The 16,091-nt window shown below is 49.0% G+C and overlaps 1 protein-coding gene across 1 annotated transcript in view; it reads left to right on the forward strand.

Annotated features, from left to right (window-relative positions):
- The first annotated feature begins 8,079 nt into the window (after nt 1-8,079).
- Nucleotides 8,080-16,091, forward strand: part of ADCY3 (adenylate cyclase 3) — a 106,060-nt gene continuing 98,048 nt past the window's right edge. Inside the window, exons 1-2 of the mRNA XM_083604961.1 lie at nt 8,080-9,225; nt 10,038-10,909. Coding sequence (XP_083461087.1) covers nt 10,220-10,909 — 690 coding nt within the window. The 5' untranslated portion in view covers nt 8,080-9,225; nt 10,038-10,219. The remainder of the gene's footprint in view (nt 9,226-10,037; nt 10,910-16,091) is intronic.

A 16,091-nucleotide genomic window follows, 5' to 3' on the forward strand; every position in this document is an offset into this window, starting at 1 on the left:
ACGCCACAAGACCATTTGAGCATATAACATTGATTCCAGCCCGACTACATTGGCTGCCAGTTAGTTTCTGGGCCCAATTCAAAGGGCTGCTTTTGACCTATAAAGCCTAACGTGGCTCAGGACTGCAATGTCTCAAGGAGCGCCTCTCTTCATATGAAGCAGCCTGGATCCTGCGATTACCCTCTGATCCCCTTCTTCACATGCTTCTTCCCAAAGAGTAGCAGCATGAGAACGGGCCTTTTCTGCAGTGGCTCCCTTGCTTGTGCAACTCTTTCCCCAGAGAGGCTTGCCTGGCTCCTTCCTTACACATCTTTATGCACCAGGAAAAAATTTCCTCTTTAACTTGGCCTTTGGCTGATTAACATTCATTGGGCTTTCAAACGCATTTGTGGGAGGGGGTTATAGGCTTGTTTTAGTTTTATTTTGTGTTCATTGTTACTGCTTTGTATTTTTATGTTGTGAACTGCCCTGTGATCTTTGGATGAAGGACAGTATACAATTATTATTATTATTATTATTATTATTATTATTATTATTATTATTAATATTATTAATATTATTATTATTATTATTCAGGTCAAGCCTAAGCTCCCTCCCCATCAGAGAAAGAGGGATAAACCTTGACTTGATAGATTAGCCCCAACGTGATTGGGGAACATGTTTCTGCATTGTTTTTGCACCCCTTTATTTCCCATTGCCGATCAGAAGGTCGGCGGTTCGAATCCCCGCAACGGGGTGAGCTCCCGTTGCTCGGTCCCTGCTCCTGCCAACCTAGCAGTTCAAAAGCACGTCAAAGTGCAAGTAGATAAATAGGTACCGCTCCAGCGGGAAGGTAAACGGCATTTCCGTGCACTGCTCTGGTTCGCCAGAAGCGGCTTAGTCATGCTGGCTACATGACCCGGAAGCTGTACGCCGGCTCCCTCGGCCAGTAAAGCGAGATGAGCGCCACAACCCCAGAGTCGGTCATGACTGGACCTAATGGTCAGGGGCCCCTTTACCTTTTAGCTCGAGCTTTGAGCATTGGCTGTGCATGCACAAGGTTCAATCTCTGGTATCTCTGGGAAAGACTAACTGCCAGAAATACACCAAACTGTTGCCACAAGTCAGTGTGGACAATACTGACCAAGATGGACCAGGATAAGACAACTTCATGTGCTCTCTGTAACACAGACACCTGGGAAACAGCACAGCCAGTGATGTCACAGGACCCATGTCCCTCTTGCCTTGCTGGTCACCTTCTCTTTGCGCTGGAACACCTAAGCCTTTCTTGTAATGGGCATTTCTGTTAAACCCTGCTGGAGAAGCTACCTGAGTTTTACTTCAATGACCACTGGGTGACACTATAGGCCCATGCTTAAAGTAAATAGAGCTCTTAAAAAGTGTATTCTGAGTATATTAAAAAGGTAAAGGGACCCCTGACCGTTAGGTCCAGTCGTGGCCGACTCTGGGGTTGCGGCGCTCATCTCGCTTTATTGGCCGAGGGAGCCGGCGTACAAATTCTGGGTCATGTGGCCAGCATGACTAAGCCGCTTCTGGCAAAACCAGAGCAGCGCACGGAAACGCCGTTTACCGTCCCATTGCAGCGGTACCTATTTACTTGCACTTTTTTTTTGGCTCAAAGGATTCTCCTGCCTCCCTTTGTAGACTTCTCTAATCCACTAGACTTCTCTTTTTGCAAAATTCAAAGGGAGGTTTGCAGAGTTCCGTTGTAAGATGCAGTTGGAATAGGCCCTGGAGCCAGCACATCTTCCAAAGCCAAATTCTGCCCCTCGTCTCTACTTCAGTGATACTTTCAGGGGGCAAATAGGTGGTGGTGTTGGGCTGAGGTTAGCACTTAAAGAAAAGGCTATTGTGCAGGTGTCTGAATTGGGCTCGGAGAATATACAGCATAGGCCTGTTTCCTTGTCAGTATTCCCCTTGCTGACAGAGACCCTTTTTCTACCCAGTGCTCTCCCAATTCAGTGGCAGTATTAGGCTATGTACATGCTATACCAGGATCAGCAAGGTTTATCTTGCTTGGGCCGGATTGGTCCCACGGAGATTCCTCCGTAGGTTGGATTGTGCGCTTGCCTGCAGTTTTCAACACCTGCGCAGACATGATTTACGGCGCCACCGGAGCGAGTCCCCATACTGCGCTGCGCTCAGTTCGGGGGCAGCTTGTGGGCTGGTCAAAGGACCTCCGCAGGTCGGTTCTGACCCATGGGCCTTAGGTTGCTGACCCCTGCACTATACCTTTAAAACACACTCAAAGCACATTTCCACCCTCAAAGAATTCTTGGCGCTGTAGTTTATCCCTCACAAAGAAAGAGGAGTTACTATTTTATTGCCCACCCTTTGCCCCAAGGTCCCAGTGTGGGTTAAGTGTTCCAAAAATTTAAAATACAACACTTTCGATTCCTAGCCGCCCTTTGGTGTTTAGTCGTTTAGTCGTGTCTGACTTTTTGTGGCCCCATGGACCAGAGCACGCCAGGCACTCCTGTCCTCCACCGCCTCCCGCAGTTTGGTCAAACTCATGCTGGTAGCTTCAAGAACACTGTCCCACCATCTCGTTCTCTGTTGTCCCCTTCTCCTTGTGCCCTCCATCTTTCCCAACATCTTTTCCAGGGAGTCTTTTCTCCTGAGGTCTTCTCTTCTCATGAGGTGGCCAAAGTCTTGGAGCCTCAGCTTCAGGATCCGTCCTTCCAGTGAGCACTCAGGGCTGATTTCCTTCAGAATGGAGAGGTTTGATCTTCTTGCAGTCCATGGGACTCTCAAGAGTCTCCTCCAGCACCAGAATTCAAAAGCATCCATTCTTTGGCGATCAGCCTTCTTTGTGGTCCAGCTCTCACTTCCATACATCACTACTGGGAAAACCAGAGCTTTAGCTATATGGACCTTTGTTGGCAAGGTGATGTCTCTGCTTTTAAGATGCTGTCTAGGTTTGTCCAGCCGCCCTTAACAAACTGCAAACTCATGCCATTTGTAGGCTTTTGGATTTGTTTATTTATCTGCCCCCTGTTTGAGAGGTCCAGCTGTTTAATCCCTTTGAACAATTTAAAACTGTGTTTCCTATAGTATGGTGAATTGGGTCCCACCAGAAACCAGACAAAAGTTACGTAAACGAGTTACATAACTCCTAATGTATGAATACCGAAATGTAGGCAAGAAGAAGTGTATTAATGAATGCAGAGGAAGGAACTCCAAATTCATAAATGATGAATATGAATTTCACAACAGTTTACTGAAAATCATAGACTCATAAATCGTAGAGTTGGAACGGACCCCAAGGAGGGTCATCTAGTCCAGTCGCCTGTAATCCAGAAATCTTCGAACCCACAACTCTGAGATTCAGAGTCTCATGCCCTACATGTTCTACTGACTGAGCTATCTTATTGATAACCAGCCGTGCCTGGTCTGTAAGCACATGAGGGTAAAAATGTATAGGACCCCTGAAGGGTTAAATCCAGTCTAAGGTGACTATGGGGTGCGGTGCTCATTTTGCTTTCAGACCGAGGGAGCCGGTGTTTGTCCACAGACAGCCTTCCAGGTCATGTGGCCAGCATGACTAAACCGCTTCTGGCGCAACAGAACACTGTGACGGAAGCCAGAGTGCAATGAAATGCCATTTACCTTCCTGCCGTAGTGCTACCTGTTTATCTACTTGCACTGGTGTGCTTTCGAACTGCTAGGTTGGCAGAAGCTGGGACAAAGAAACGGGAGCTCACCCTGTGGCAGGGATTCAAACCGCCAATTTGCAAAATATTTCAAAAGGACCTGCCCAAACTGAGTGAATTGGCAGTGAACTGGCTAATGCAATTCAATATAATCAAGTATAAAATCAAGGCGAAAAACATCTTAATTTCACATATAACTCACTGGATCTGAACCGGCGGTGACTTGACCAGGAACAAGAGCTGGGGTTTGAAATAGATGAAGATGGAGACCCAGTGTGCAGTGTGGAAAAGGCAAATTCCATGGTAGGGATCATTTGGAAAGGAACTGAAAAGAAAACTACTGATATCATTTGGCCGTTATTCCAATCTATGGTGTGATTGCACTTGGAATACTGTATATGGTTTTGGTTGCCTCATCTCAAAAAAGGATATTGTAGACTTGGAAAAGGTTCAGAAAGGGGCAGCTGAAAGTATCAAGGGGAGCGGAATGATTCTCCTATGAACAAATGCTGCAGTTACAGGTAGGTAGTTGTGTTGGTCTGCCATAGTTGAAACAAAACAAAATAAATAAAATTAAATTAAAAAATTCCTTCCAGTAGCACCTTAGAGACCAACCAAGTTAGTTATTGAGTAAGAAGCAACAGGACAGAAGTGTATAAACTTGGCGAAGCATGGAGAAAGCGGGGTTCAGAAAAGTTTTCTTCCCTCTTTGATAACACTAGGGCTGGATCTACGCAGATATTAAAAAACGCTATGAACAAGCCATGGAAAACCCCGCTATAAAATAGATACGCAATTTGCCATTGAGCTCTACAGAGCCATCTGGTGTCACTTTTGTATAACGCACTTATAACGTTGTAATTGCAGCTGCGTAGCTGACTCCCAAAGCTAGTAGACATTCAACAAAGCTGAACGTTGGAAGATTTAGAAAAGATAAAAGAAAGGACTTCTTCATGTAATGTAGTTAAACCTTGGAACTCACTTTCAAAGGAGGCAGTGATGCATAGCTGTCAACCGTCCCTTATTTGACGGGAAAGTCCCTTATCCCAGCGCCGTGTCCCGCTGCTGTCCCTTATTGATGATGTCCCTTAAATTTCCCGGGTTTCAAAGGAAGCAGCTCCTCTCCCTCCCTCCCTGCCGGCCAGGGAGGAGGGAGGCTCCAACTGTGTTGCTTGGCTGCGTTGCTCACCCAATAAGGAGTCTAAGAACGACTGGGGGGGTGGAGCTTGCATGCCTTGTGCTGATCAAATCTGCCGCGTTGCCTGGGGACTCGCCTTTGCTCAGCGCTTCCCAGCAGAGAGGTGACGGTGGTTTTCCTTGCTGCATCCCCTTTGCCGGGTTGCTGCGCTGTGGGAACCACCGCTTGAGGCTTCGTTTGGCTGCTGGCTGGGCTTTCTGCCTTTGGCTCGGAGGGGCTCAGAAGTTGAACATACCTGTGCCCCTCGGAAAATCCCTTAATTTGGATGCTGATCCCTTATTTTCGAGGCTGCTGGTCCCTTATTTTCAAATCTGTAAATTGACAGCTATGCAGTGATGGCAACTATCCATTAATGGAATTAAAGGCTAGCCAACATGGTGATGATCTGCTGTCACAATCCTCTGGTGGGCCACTAGGTGGATAGGAGTTTTAATTTATTTAAACACACCTCTTTCTTTCTTCCCCTTATACCTGGAACTGCCTTGCACATCCCGCCTCTATTACGTCTTTCAAACCCCTCCTCAAAGCCACCTTTTCCACAAAGTGCTTGGCCTAATAAATGCCTTCTTGTACCTAATCCTAAACCCTGGTGTGGAGAGACAGCCCCACTTTTATTCTGGATATGTGAGGAAAACCGGCTTTTATTTACCGTGGCTTATTCACCTTCCAACTGCTGCCACTGTCTGCGCTCTACTGCTTTGCCAACACCTTTCGCTGTATCCCAATCACTGCGGTGATTTAAATGTGGTATAAAACCAGCCAGACACACTTTATAAGGTAATAAAAATAGCAAGATGCTCTTTGTTTATTATTAGCTGTAAAGGTAAAATAAGGTAAATATTATACTTAAATGTGTTACCGTCACCTTAAGGTTTAATGTTTACTTTTAAAGGGGGGACTGTTATTTTAAATGGCATTGAAAAATAAGCTGATTTTGTAAAGCACTAACCCTGTTTAATTTATATGTTAATTACCCTTATTCCTCTTTCCCCAGTTAGAAAATTCCCAGCAACCCTTAATCAACAATAGTGCCCAGAATATTTGATGGAAACAATGTGCTTCAAATGTGCTTTAAAGGCATAGTGTGCACACAACAGTGTGATGCAGCAGCAAAAAATGTGAATTCTATTCTAGGCTGCATCAACTCAAGTCTAGTGTCCAGATCAAGGGAAGTACAGTGGTACCTCGGGTTACAGACGCTTCAGGTTACAGACTCCGCTAACCCAGAAATAGTACCTCGGGTTAGGAACTTTGCTTCAGGATGAGAACAGAAATCATGTGGCAGCAGCAGCGGGAGGCCCCATTAGCTAAAGTGATGCTTCAGGTTAAGAACAGTTACAGGTTAAGAACAGACCTCCAGAACGAATTAAGTACTTAACCTAAGGTACCACTGTAATAGTACCACTCTATTCTGCCTTGGTCAGACGCCACCTGGAATACTGTGTCCAGTTCTGGGCACCACAATTTAAGAAGGATATTGACAAGTTGGAACGTGTGCAGAGAAAAGCGACCAACACGATCAGGGGTCTGAAAACCAAGCCTTATGAGGAATGGTTGAAGGAGCTGGGTATGTTTAGCCTGGAAAAGAGGAGACTGTGAGGAGATAGGACAGCCATTTTCAAATTCCTCAAGGGCTGTCACATGGAAGATGGAGCAAGCTTGTTTTCTCCTGCTCTGGAGGGTAGGACTCGAACCAAAGTTATCAGAAAGGAAATTCAGACTAAACTTCAGAAAGAGCTTTCTGTCAGTAAGAGCTGTTCAGCAGTGGAACAGACTTCCACAAGAGATGGTGGTCTCTCCTTCATCGTAGATTTCTAGGCAGATGTTGGGTGGCCATCTGCCATGGATGCTTTAGCTGAGATTCTGGCATCGCAGGGGGTTGGTCTGGATGACCCCTGGGATCCCCTCCAACGTCACAGTTCTATGATTCTGCCCCAGTGTTGACTCCACAGACTGACAACAGCTTCCTTGGGTTTCAGGCAGTTTCTTTTCAGTCACATAAATGTTTTTTGGGTGCCATCCACTTGTCACACCCAGTACATTTTATATCCTCGTTTTAAACTGGAGTGAAATTGCAGCATGAAAATCTGCAAGAACAAAGTGCTTCTCTTTGGCAGCATTTGATTTCCCAACGGCTACAGAAATACTTTCTGACGCCACGCAGTATAATATAGGGTTGCCATATTTCAAAAAGTGAAAAAAAAATGAAGGTTTTTCTCCCCCAGGACATTTCAGCGACTTACGCCCGGACACTGTTTCCAGCAGACATATGGCAACCCAAAATAATAGTAACAACAAGAAGAGAAAATCCTCGCCATCAAGTGACGAATGCGCTTCACATTATCTAGTTGTACTCCTCACAACCACCTTGCATGGTGTTGGCAATTTGGTCTTGTATATTGACCCAAATGGGACGCGGGTGGTGCTGTGGGTTAAACCACAGAGCCTAGGACTTGCCGATCAGAAGGTCGGCGGTTCGAATCCCTGCAATGGGGTGAGCTCCTGTTGCTCTGTCCCAGCTCCTGCCAACCTAGCAGTTCGAAAGCACGTCAAAGTGCAAGTAGATAAATAGGTACCGCTCCGGCGGGAAGGTAAACGGCGTTTCCGTGCGCTGCTCTGGCTCACCAGAAGCGGCTTAGTCATGCTGGCCACATGACCCGGAAGCTGTACGCCGGCTCCCTTGGCCAGTAAAGCGAGATGAGCGCCGCAACCCCAGAGTCAGCCACGACTGGACCTAATGGTCAGGGAATGATAATCCTGTTAACCCATCTATTTATTAGAATAATATTCCCCTCCCCGTTTGAAGTTGCAGTAGAATGCGAATTCACCAGAATATTTGGTATTTGCTTTGCTCTGCCTCCAGTTGTTGGAAATCACAGGAGGGAATGATCTTCTGCTCAAATTCTGCCAGCGGATTTCCCACAGGTATCTTCTGCTTGACCACTGGGAAAACAAGATGCTGGGCTAAGATGGACCACTGGCCTGATCCAGCAATCTCTTCTTACGTCCACCCCCAAGGAAACCAAGGCCGGCCACCAGGACCCCTCAGCTGATGGCGCGCGCCGCGCTCCTGAGCGCGTGCAGAGCGCCCTTCCTTCCTCCCCCCGCATCCTTCCTGGGCGCGGGGCGGAAAGGGTTACCTCTGCAAGCGGCCGGCGGAGGGTGGGATTTGGGAAAGTCCTTCCTTCCCTTTCCCAGGCTCCGCAGCCCCGGAGCGGAGCGTGGGAGAGGCCAAGCCGGGCGGCCCGGAGCGCAGCGAGAACCACGACAGCGGCTCCTCCTGTTGCAGCGGGTCTTCCCTGGCCGGTGCCCGGGCGAGGGCCACCCCGGAGGCGGCGCGGGCCGGCTCAGCCCGGCGGCTCAGCCTCCTCCGACGGAGCCCCGAGGCCGTTGCAGCTGCAGCAGAGGCGCCCTCCCAAGCAGCGCGCTTTGGCTGGGTAGCCAAGGGGACCTCCTCTCTCCTCCTCTCCCTTCCTGGCCTGGAGAGTCTTAGTTCGGCATCGTCTGGCCTGGGTTCCTTGGGAGACCCAACCTCTCCCTCCCTCCGCCGCCGCTAACCACTGGGCGCTGCTGCCTCTGCCTTTTTCTGCGGGAGAAATCGCCTCCCATCCGTTGCAGCTGCGCCCGGGCGCACGCACCCACACGTGCGCCTCCGGCTTCCCCCTTGCACTTGTTTGAGTTCGTTTTTCCTTCTCTCCACCCTCTGTCATCCCTCGCACGGAGGCCTCGCTTTGCTCCTCCTTCTCCCTCCTCTTTATTCTTTTTTTGCCTCGCGCACACACACTTTTGGCGTTGCGCTGGGGAGGAGATTTCTGCCTCGCTCCCTCCTTCCCTTTCCATCCATCCGCGCATTTCTCCTCCGCCTGCGACGCGCGCCAGGCGCAGCCGCCCGACCCAGGCGCTCCGCGGGTCTTCCAGGCGACGGGAAGAACCTTCCCAGGCCGGGGAGAGAGGCAGGGGAGCCGGCAGAGCCAGCCCGTCGAGGCCGGGGTCCGAGACGCCAGCGAGGCAGAACCGGGCGGGGAGGGATGCGATGAGCAAGGGAGCCTGAAGGAGCCGGGCCGTTCTGCTGGCAAAGGAAACGTGGCTCTTTGGGAAAGATGCTCCTTTAGTTTGGGAGTCCGGAAAGAGGCGTCGGCGTCGGTTTCCCTTCTGCTGGATGCCAGCTCCGTCGCTGGCGCCCCATTTCTTCCAGCTGGCAGACGGGGAAGAGATGCCGGAGGAAGCTTGAATGGAGCCTGCGCGCATCCCCGCCGCTCCCTCTCTCCGTGGGAAAGAGCTGGCCGGCTGTGCCAGCCCTCCGGGTCCTTTTGACGGGGCCTGAGCCCAAGACTTGACCCACACCGGCTTGGAGACACGCCCTTGGGGAAGATGGTAAGGAGGGAGAAGGGGCTTTTGGGGGCGAGGGACGCTGGGGGTCGGTGGGTGGGGAAACCGAGGGAGACAGCAGGGTGGGGAAGGGTGCCGGGGTGCCAACTTGAATCAAATATTGGGGGCCCCAAGTAGGCCCCACCCTGCTTAATCCATCACACACCCCATTTGAATGGCAATGCCCATCATCCTTGGGGAGGCCAAGCCCCCTCAAGTATTTTATTGGGGGGTCCGAAGGCCCCTTGGCTCTTACAGAAGGGAGCGTGCTCCCCCTGGGGACCAACTTGTTGACCACTAGTCCTGCTTGCCTTTTCCAACCACATTTGGATGCTGAAACCTTTGCCGCCTGGAGGGGCAGCGGAAGGGCGGGAGGTATTCAACATCTGCCCAAGAATTTTGCTAAAACGGAGCCAATAGGGATCGATTTGCCAGCGGAGTGATTTGCCAGCATCTTTCCTGTCTCCCTTCTGTGTTTGAGGGGGTGGTCTGCAGCTCCAGTTCTTCAGACTTTGCAGGAACAGCCCCTCGACTCATCGGCTTCTTGAACCGTTTTTTCGATGAAAGTTCCTCTGGCGCTTGGCCAGCTATTTCCCCACCTTCCCACATGTGAATTCTCTCAGCACAAAAACATTCATTTGGGTGGGGTTCGGATGAAAGCAGAGAGAAGTGTGCTTTTGGGTGCAGCCGGTTTGTGGCAATCTTCTGCTTGCTTGGGGGGGGCGTTGCTGCACTAGGCCGGAGGTTGGCATTAAAATGGAGGCCATGTGCGTTTTGGGTGACCAACACATTCCCCCCTCCCTCTCTCTTTCTGCCAGGGGTCTGCGCATGCTGGGCTTTGAGAGACATAGCTTCACACTGGCCTTGGAAGGAGGCGCTGAATAATTGCTCCGGAAGCTTCCGCGCCTGTGTCCCGCTTTTAATGGGAGCTGGACCACTGCTGAGGTAACTTTGTCAGCAGATCCTCTTTGCAGATTGACGGTCGGCGACAGCGAGTGAGATGCCTCGGAACAGGGCCTTCTCCGAGCCAGAGTACTCGGCGGAGTACTCGGCCGATTACTCGGTCAGCTTGCCGTCCGACCCCGAGCATGGCGTCGGCCGCACCCACGAGGTGACGGTGAGGAACTCTGGCTCCTGCCTCTGCCTGCCGCGGTTCATGCGCCTGACGTTCGCCCCGGAATCCCTGGAGAACCTCTACCAGACTTACTTTCGTAGGCAGCGCCACGAGACCCTGCTGGTCTTGGTGGTCTTTGCCGCCCTGTTCGACTGCTACGTCGTCGTCATGTGCACGGTGGTCTACACCGCCGATAAGCTGCCCACCACCCTGGCGGCCTCGGTGGGCCTGGCTGCCCAGATCCTCCTCTTCGTCCTATGCAAGTACCAGCTCCTCCCGGACCGCGTCACCCGCAAATTCATGCCCTACATCCTGTGGATCCTCATAGCCGCCCAGATATTCTGCTACCTGGGCCTGAACTACACCCGCTACCACGAGGCCAGCGACACGGTGGGCTGGCAGGCCTTCTTCGTCTTCTCCTTCTTCCTCACCCTCCCTCTGCGCCTCACGCCCATCGTCCTCATCTCGGCCGTCTCGTGCGCCATCCACACCCTGGTGCTGGGGGTCACCATAGCACAGCAGCAGCAACTGCAGCTGAGTCAAGAATCCATCCTGGGAGGGTATTTGTTGTGGCAGGTAAGGAGCCGGCGCTTGCAGGGGAGGCAACCAAGAGGCTATCCAATCAACCCCCATGCCAGATAATAATAATAACGATTTATTATTTGTACCCCACCCATCTGGCAGGGTTTCCCCAGCCGCTCTGGGCGGCTTCCAACAAAGATTAAAAATACATCAGAATGTCACACATTAAAAACTTCCCTGAACAGGGCTGCTTTCAGATGTCTTCTGATTGTCAGGTAGTTGTTTATCTCTTTGACATCTGGTGGGAGGGCGTTCCACAGGGCTGGTGCCACTACCGAGAAGGCCCTCTGCCTGGTTCCCTGTAGCTTTGCTTCTTGCAATGAGGGAACCGCCAGAAGGCCCTCGGAGCTGGATCTCAGTGTTTGGGCTGGACTATGGAGGTGGAGACGCTCCTTCAGGTATACTGGACCGAGGCCGTTTAGGGCTTTAAAGGTCAGCACCAACACTTTGAATTGTGCTCGGAAACGTACTGGGAGCCAATGTAGGTCTTTCAAGACCGGTGTTATATGGTCTCGGCGGCCGCCCCCAGTCACCAGTCTAGCTGCCACATTCTGGATTAGTTGTAGTTTTATAAAGATTACTTTATTGGTGGCCAATCGGCCTCTGCTTAAAGACCCTCTCTAACCGGCACTGTATGCCCACTCCTGTTTACTCTGCTTTGAATGTGCTTCCACTGCTGGCTTGGGTGCATGGCGTTCTCCAAAGCCCATCCTCCTCTCTCCTGTTGTTTCTAATGAAATACTGGATTATGATGCATTGCACACACACACACACCGCCATCAGCTTCGGTCCGAATTGGGGGAAATGAATGACCTAGGTGTGTTCTGTAATTGAGTACAGAACCTGAGAGCCGCCCCCCACCCCGTCTTCCGAAGCAGTCTGCTCGGATTCCTGCATTGCGGCGGGGGTTGGTCTAGATGACCTTTGGGGGTCCCTTTCAACTCTGCGATTCTCTGATTGTCATGGAATGCTAAGCAAAAGGGAAAGGGTTTTTGGGGCGGTGCGTGATTGAACTTGCGCAGGCAGGGAAGGGCTTTTCAGGCGGGAGAGCTGTATCCGCTTGGAGGCCAGTTGAATTGAATGGGCATGACTAACCGAAGTCCCTCGATTTGAGTGGATTTGCTATGAATATGACGTAGTTTGATCCAACCGGCATGTTTCAGCAGGGCGGTGGATGCCCTCGCCCTTTGCTTCTCTTTCTGCTCAGGCACGTTAACGGAGGAGATACCGTAGTGTTTGTTTTTTTTATCAGCAAGGATGGATATTACAGGAATTCTACCTATATTCGGGGTTCTTAAGACTTTTATTTCCTCGCCTGTGTGGCATTCCTGGCTTAATGTAGTTGTGAACTGTGCAGGCTTTGGATTCCCAAGAAGCAGAGTTTTCCATTCCTAAGAACCTCTCTGCTGCCACTTAATAAACTAAACTTCGCACTGGCTTTCTAGTCCCCATGAATGCATGGCGGTTCAGTCGTGTTGGAGGCACAGAGCTCTGTGTGTCCCTAATTATCTCCCCTTTTTCGTAATGGTCCCCCTCACACCTGCTCTAATGACTTAAAGCGCCCCCCAAACCTCCCCTGTGATTTGGTTGCTGAGAAATTGGCACATGTGTGTTTGCATATGGCATCCAGTGCCGGATTTACGTATAAGCTAAACGAGCTATAGCTTAGGGCCCCACACTCTTGGGGCCCCACAAAAAATTAAAGGAAAAATACTGGGTGTACATTTCCAAAATATAGGATAAAAAACAATAAAACCTACATACAGCAACAGTGCTTTGTGTTGTGTAGGCTCCTAGGATGTAAGTCATGGGCCCCGCCTGCTCCCTAAAATATCACTGGTTTGCTCATTTCTATATATAGGGTGCCTACATTCTGCATGGAGTTTTCAACAATTACTTTGATAAAATGCATATTTTGTTATGTGCAAATGGCTTGAGATACCTGTTAGGTCTATAAATTACCGTACAGTGACAATTTGTTGTTGACAAAGGTCAGCTAGACATATAAAAGGCCCCATTGCCTTCAGGAGTTTAGGGCTTCATCAAACCTAAATCCGGCCCTCATGGCATCCCAGCAAAAATTAGGTCCATAGGGAAGCAGGCAGTTTCTACAGGTCCACCTTGAACTTTTTAAGAAAGGTGAGATCTAAATGTTTGAAACAAATAAATAAATATTGGTGGGCATAAATTTATGTGAACTCCACGATTCAAAGGGTGAACGATGAAGGGCCTTTGTGAAACCCCTGGGTGTGATGATGATGATGATGATGATGATGATAATAATTTATTTCTACCCTGCCCATCTGGCTGGGTTTCCCCAGCCACTCTTGGCGGCTTCCAGCAAAGTATTAAAATACAATAATTCATCAAATGTCAAAAGCTTCCCTAAACAGGGCTGCCTTCTGATGTCTTCTAAAGGCCCACTGTTTCAGATATTTTGGTTACAGAATGATGCGCTGGAGAGCAACACAAGGTCTGTAAACAGTATAAACAGTATGCTCTGCTCTTTATCCCAGGAGATTGCATATAATTCAGGGATGGCTTCCTCCTTTAGGGGAGCAGCTGAGATTTCCCCTTGAGTAATAATTCTTTCAAAGAGAGTCCACTATGCTAGTCCAGTTGTCTGTGTTGGGAAGGGGGAAAAAGATGTTTGGTTTAGAGCAGAGTTAGACAACGTGGTGCCTTCCGGATTTTTTTAAAAATATATATTGGGATTTTTATGAAAGTGATACAAAGCAGCTCCAAGAACAAGTCATCGACCAAACAGTAAAGAATAGTCAAACCAGATGGAATCAGGGTGGAGGCCTAAAGTAACCAGCAGGGAAAATTATATCAGGTATATACAATATGAATCACATTTTTCTGAAGTTGTATTGAAAAGAAAATTTGGTAAGAAGTTGAAAAGTCATGCAACTCAAAGGCTTTATTTTCCGTATGTCCAGTGATGAAAATGGAAGAGGTTGTTGCAGTTGGTCATTAAAGGTAAAGGTAAAGGGACCCCTGACCATTAGGTCCAGTTGCGACCGACTCTGGGGTTGCGGCGCTCATCTCGTTTTATTGGCTGAGGCAGCTGGCGTACAGCTTCCGGGTCATGTGTCCAGCATGACTAAGCCGCTTCTGGCGAACCAGAGCAGCGCACGGAAACGCCGTTTACCTTCCCGCCGGAGTGGTACCTATTTATCTACTTGCACTTTGACGTGCTTTCGAACTGATTGGTTGGCAGGAGCAGGGACCGAGCAACGGGAGCTCACCCCGTCGCGGGGATTCGAACCGCCGACCTTCTAATCAGCAAGTCCTAGGCTCTGTGGTTTAACCCACAGCGCCACCACGTCCCGCAGTTGGTCATTACCGACGTTTAAAATGAAGTCTTACCATCCAGTAATGAAAGAGGCCAGTTTAGCTTTTCCCATCCACTTGTTGTTGAACTACAACCCCCATCATCCTTGACCACTAGTCTTCTGGCTGGGGGCTTATGGGAGTTGTAGTCCAAAATATTGACAAAAGCTGGTGTGGATGCAGGTGTGGACAGGCTAGTGATCTGGCTCTTGAAGAGGCAGCTTCATATATTTAAGTAAAAAATAAGACGATAACAGGATAAAATCCACTAACCTCTCCACCTTCCTCGTCTGAGATCAAACCACATTTAGACCACACCTAGAGTTCTGGCTTGGGAAAAACCTTGCCTTGTTCTTTGACTAGCCAGGATGAATTTCCATGCTTTTCCTAAACCTACATTTTTTGGCTAATGAAATCAAATAAAGCAGAAGAAACGAAAGTTCCGTGGATGAGGCTTAGACTTTCTTTGTTAAAGCTAAATTTATTTGTTAAAGCTAAATTTGCTCGTAGTAAATAGAAAGAAGAAAGGAGGAAAGCCAACTCTTGAGGACTGTGGGATATATCCAACTTGGGGCAGAAGAGCTTATAACTGAAATATAAAAGAACATTTTAATACCAGCCCCAAATGAAAGAGATCCTTTATGCACAGAGAAAGCTGATGAGGGCACTGGGAGGCAGGTGGAGGTAAGAATCGGAAGGACCACAAGCATGTTGTACTCGCACAATCCTTGGGAAATAAATATTTTCACTGGGCTTTCCTTCAGAGTAGAGTCAAAAGGTGAGGCAGGGTGACTGGGCCTGCAAATTCTCTGCTATGGATAGTAAGGCTGCAAGCCTCTTCACTTACCTGAGAGTAGGGGCGTGAGGCAAATTAATCTGCATTTAAAGCATGGGTAGGCAAACTAAGGCCCGGGGGCCGGATACGGCCCAATCGCCTTCTAAATCCGGCCGGCAGACGGTCCGGGAATCAGCGTGTTTTTACATGAGTAGAATGTGTGCTTTTATTTAAAGTGCATCTCTGGGTTATTTGTGTGGCCTGCCTGGTGTTTTTACATGAGTAGAATGTGTGCTTTTATTTAAAGTGCATCTCTGGGTTGTTTGTGGGGCATAGGAATTTGTTCATCCCCCCCAAAAAAATATAGTCCGGCCCCCCACAAGGTCTGAGGAACAGTAGACCGGCCCCCTGCTGAAAAAGTTTGCTGACCCCTGATTTAAAGGCAACACTACTCAATTCACACTTTCCGAAATAATGCAATAACCGAGACAGGCATAAATATGTATCTTTACGTGAAAGCAACCTACAAATGCATTATGTTCGTGAAGATTGCTTTGCAAGAATGTGCATGTAAGGCAAAACGGTATACAAATGTGTATATATTCGGAGAGGTTTGTGCTATGATGCAGATGAATTTTCACGAGGACCTTTCAGAAAACAGTTTGCAGGCCGATGTGCAAATGCGGAGAACTTAAGATGGGGAAAAAAAGAAACTGAGCGAAGCAAGGATGGGCAGGTTTTTATCATCCCTCCCGGAGAGTAACCTCCGTCGAACATAAAGGAGGCTCGTATCCAAGTCAACAGACGTAGGGCTATGCTGCAAGAGACCTACAACCTTTTCTATCTTTCCATCCACAGAATTAGCTCATTTATCCTTAACCTTGCTAGGAAGCTATGCTGATTGTCAGGAGACTGGCTTGTGGGTACAATAGGAAACCGAGTGGTTTGCAAGGAGTTGTGCCACTTCAGCCTGTAATTGGAGAATCTAATTTTTCTTTTTTAAAAAAGGCTTCCTTACACTGAAACTCCCAGCAAATAGAAAACCAACAGAGTTGGGGGGGGTGT

Source organism: Podarcis filfolensis (genome assembly GCF_964270895.1).
Source record: "Podarcis filfolensis genome assembly, chromosome: 3".
NCBI lineage: Eukaryota > Metazoa > Chordata > Lepidosauria > Squamata > Lacertidae > Podarcis > Podarcis filfolensis.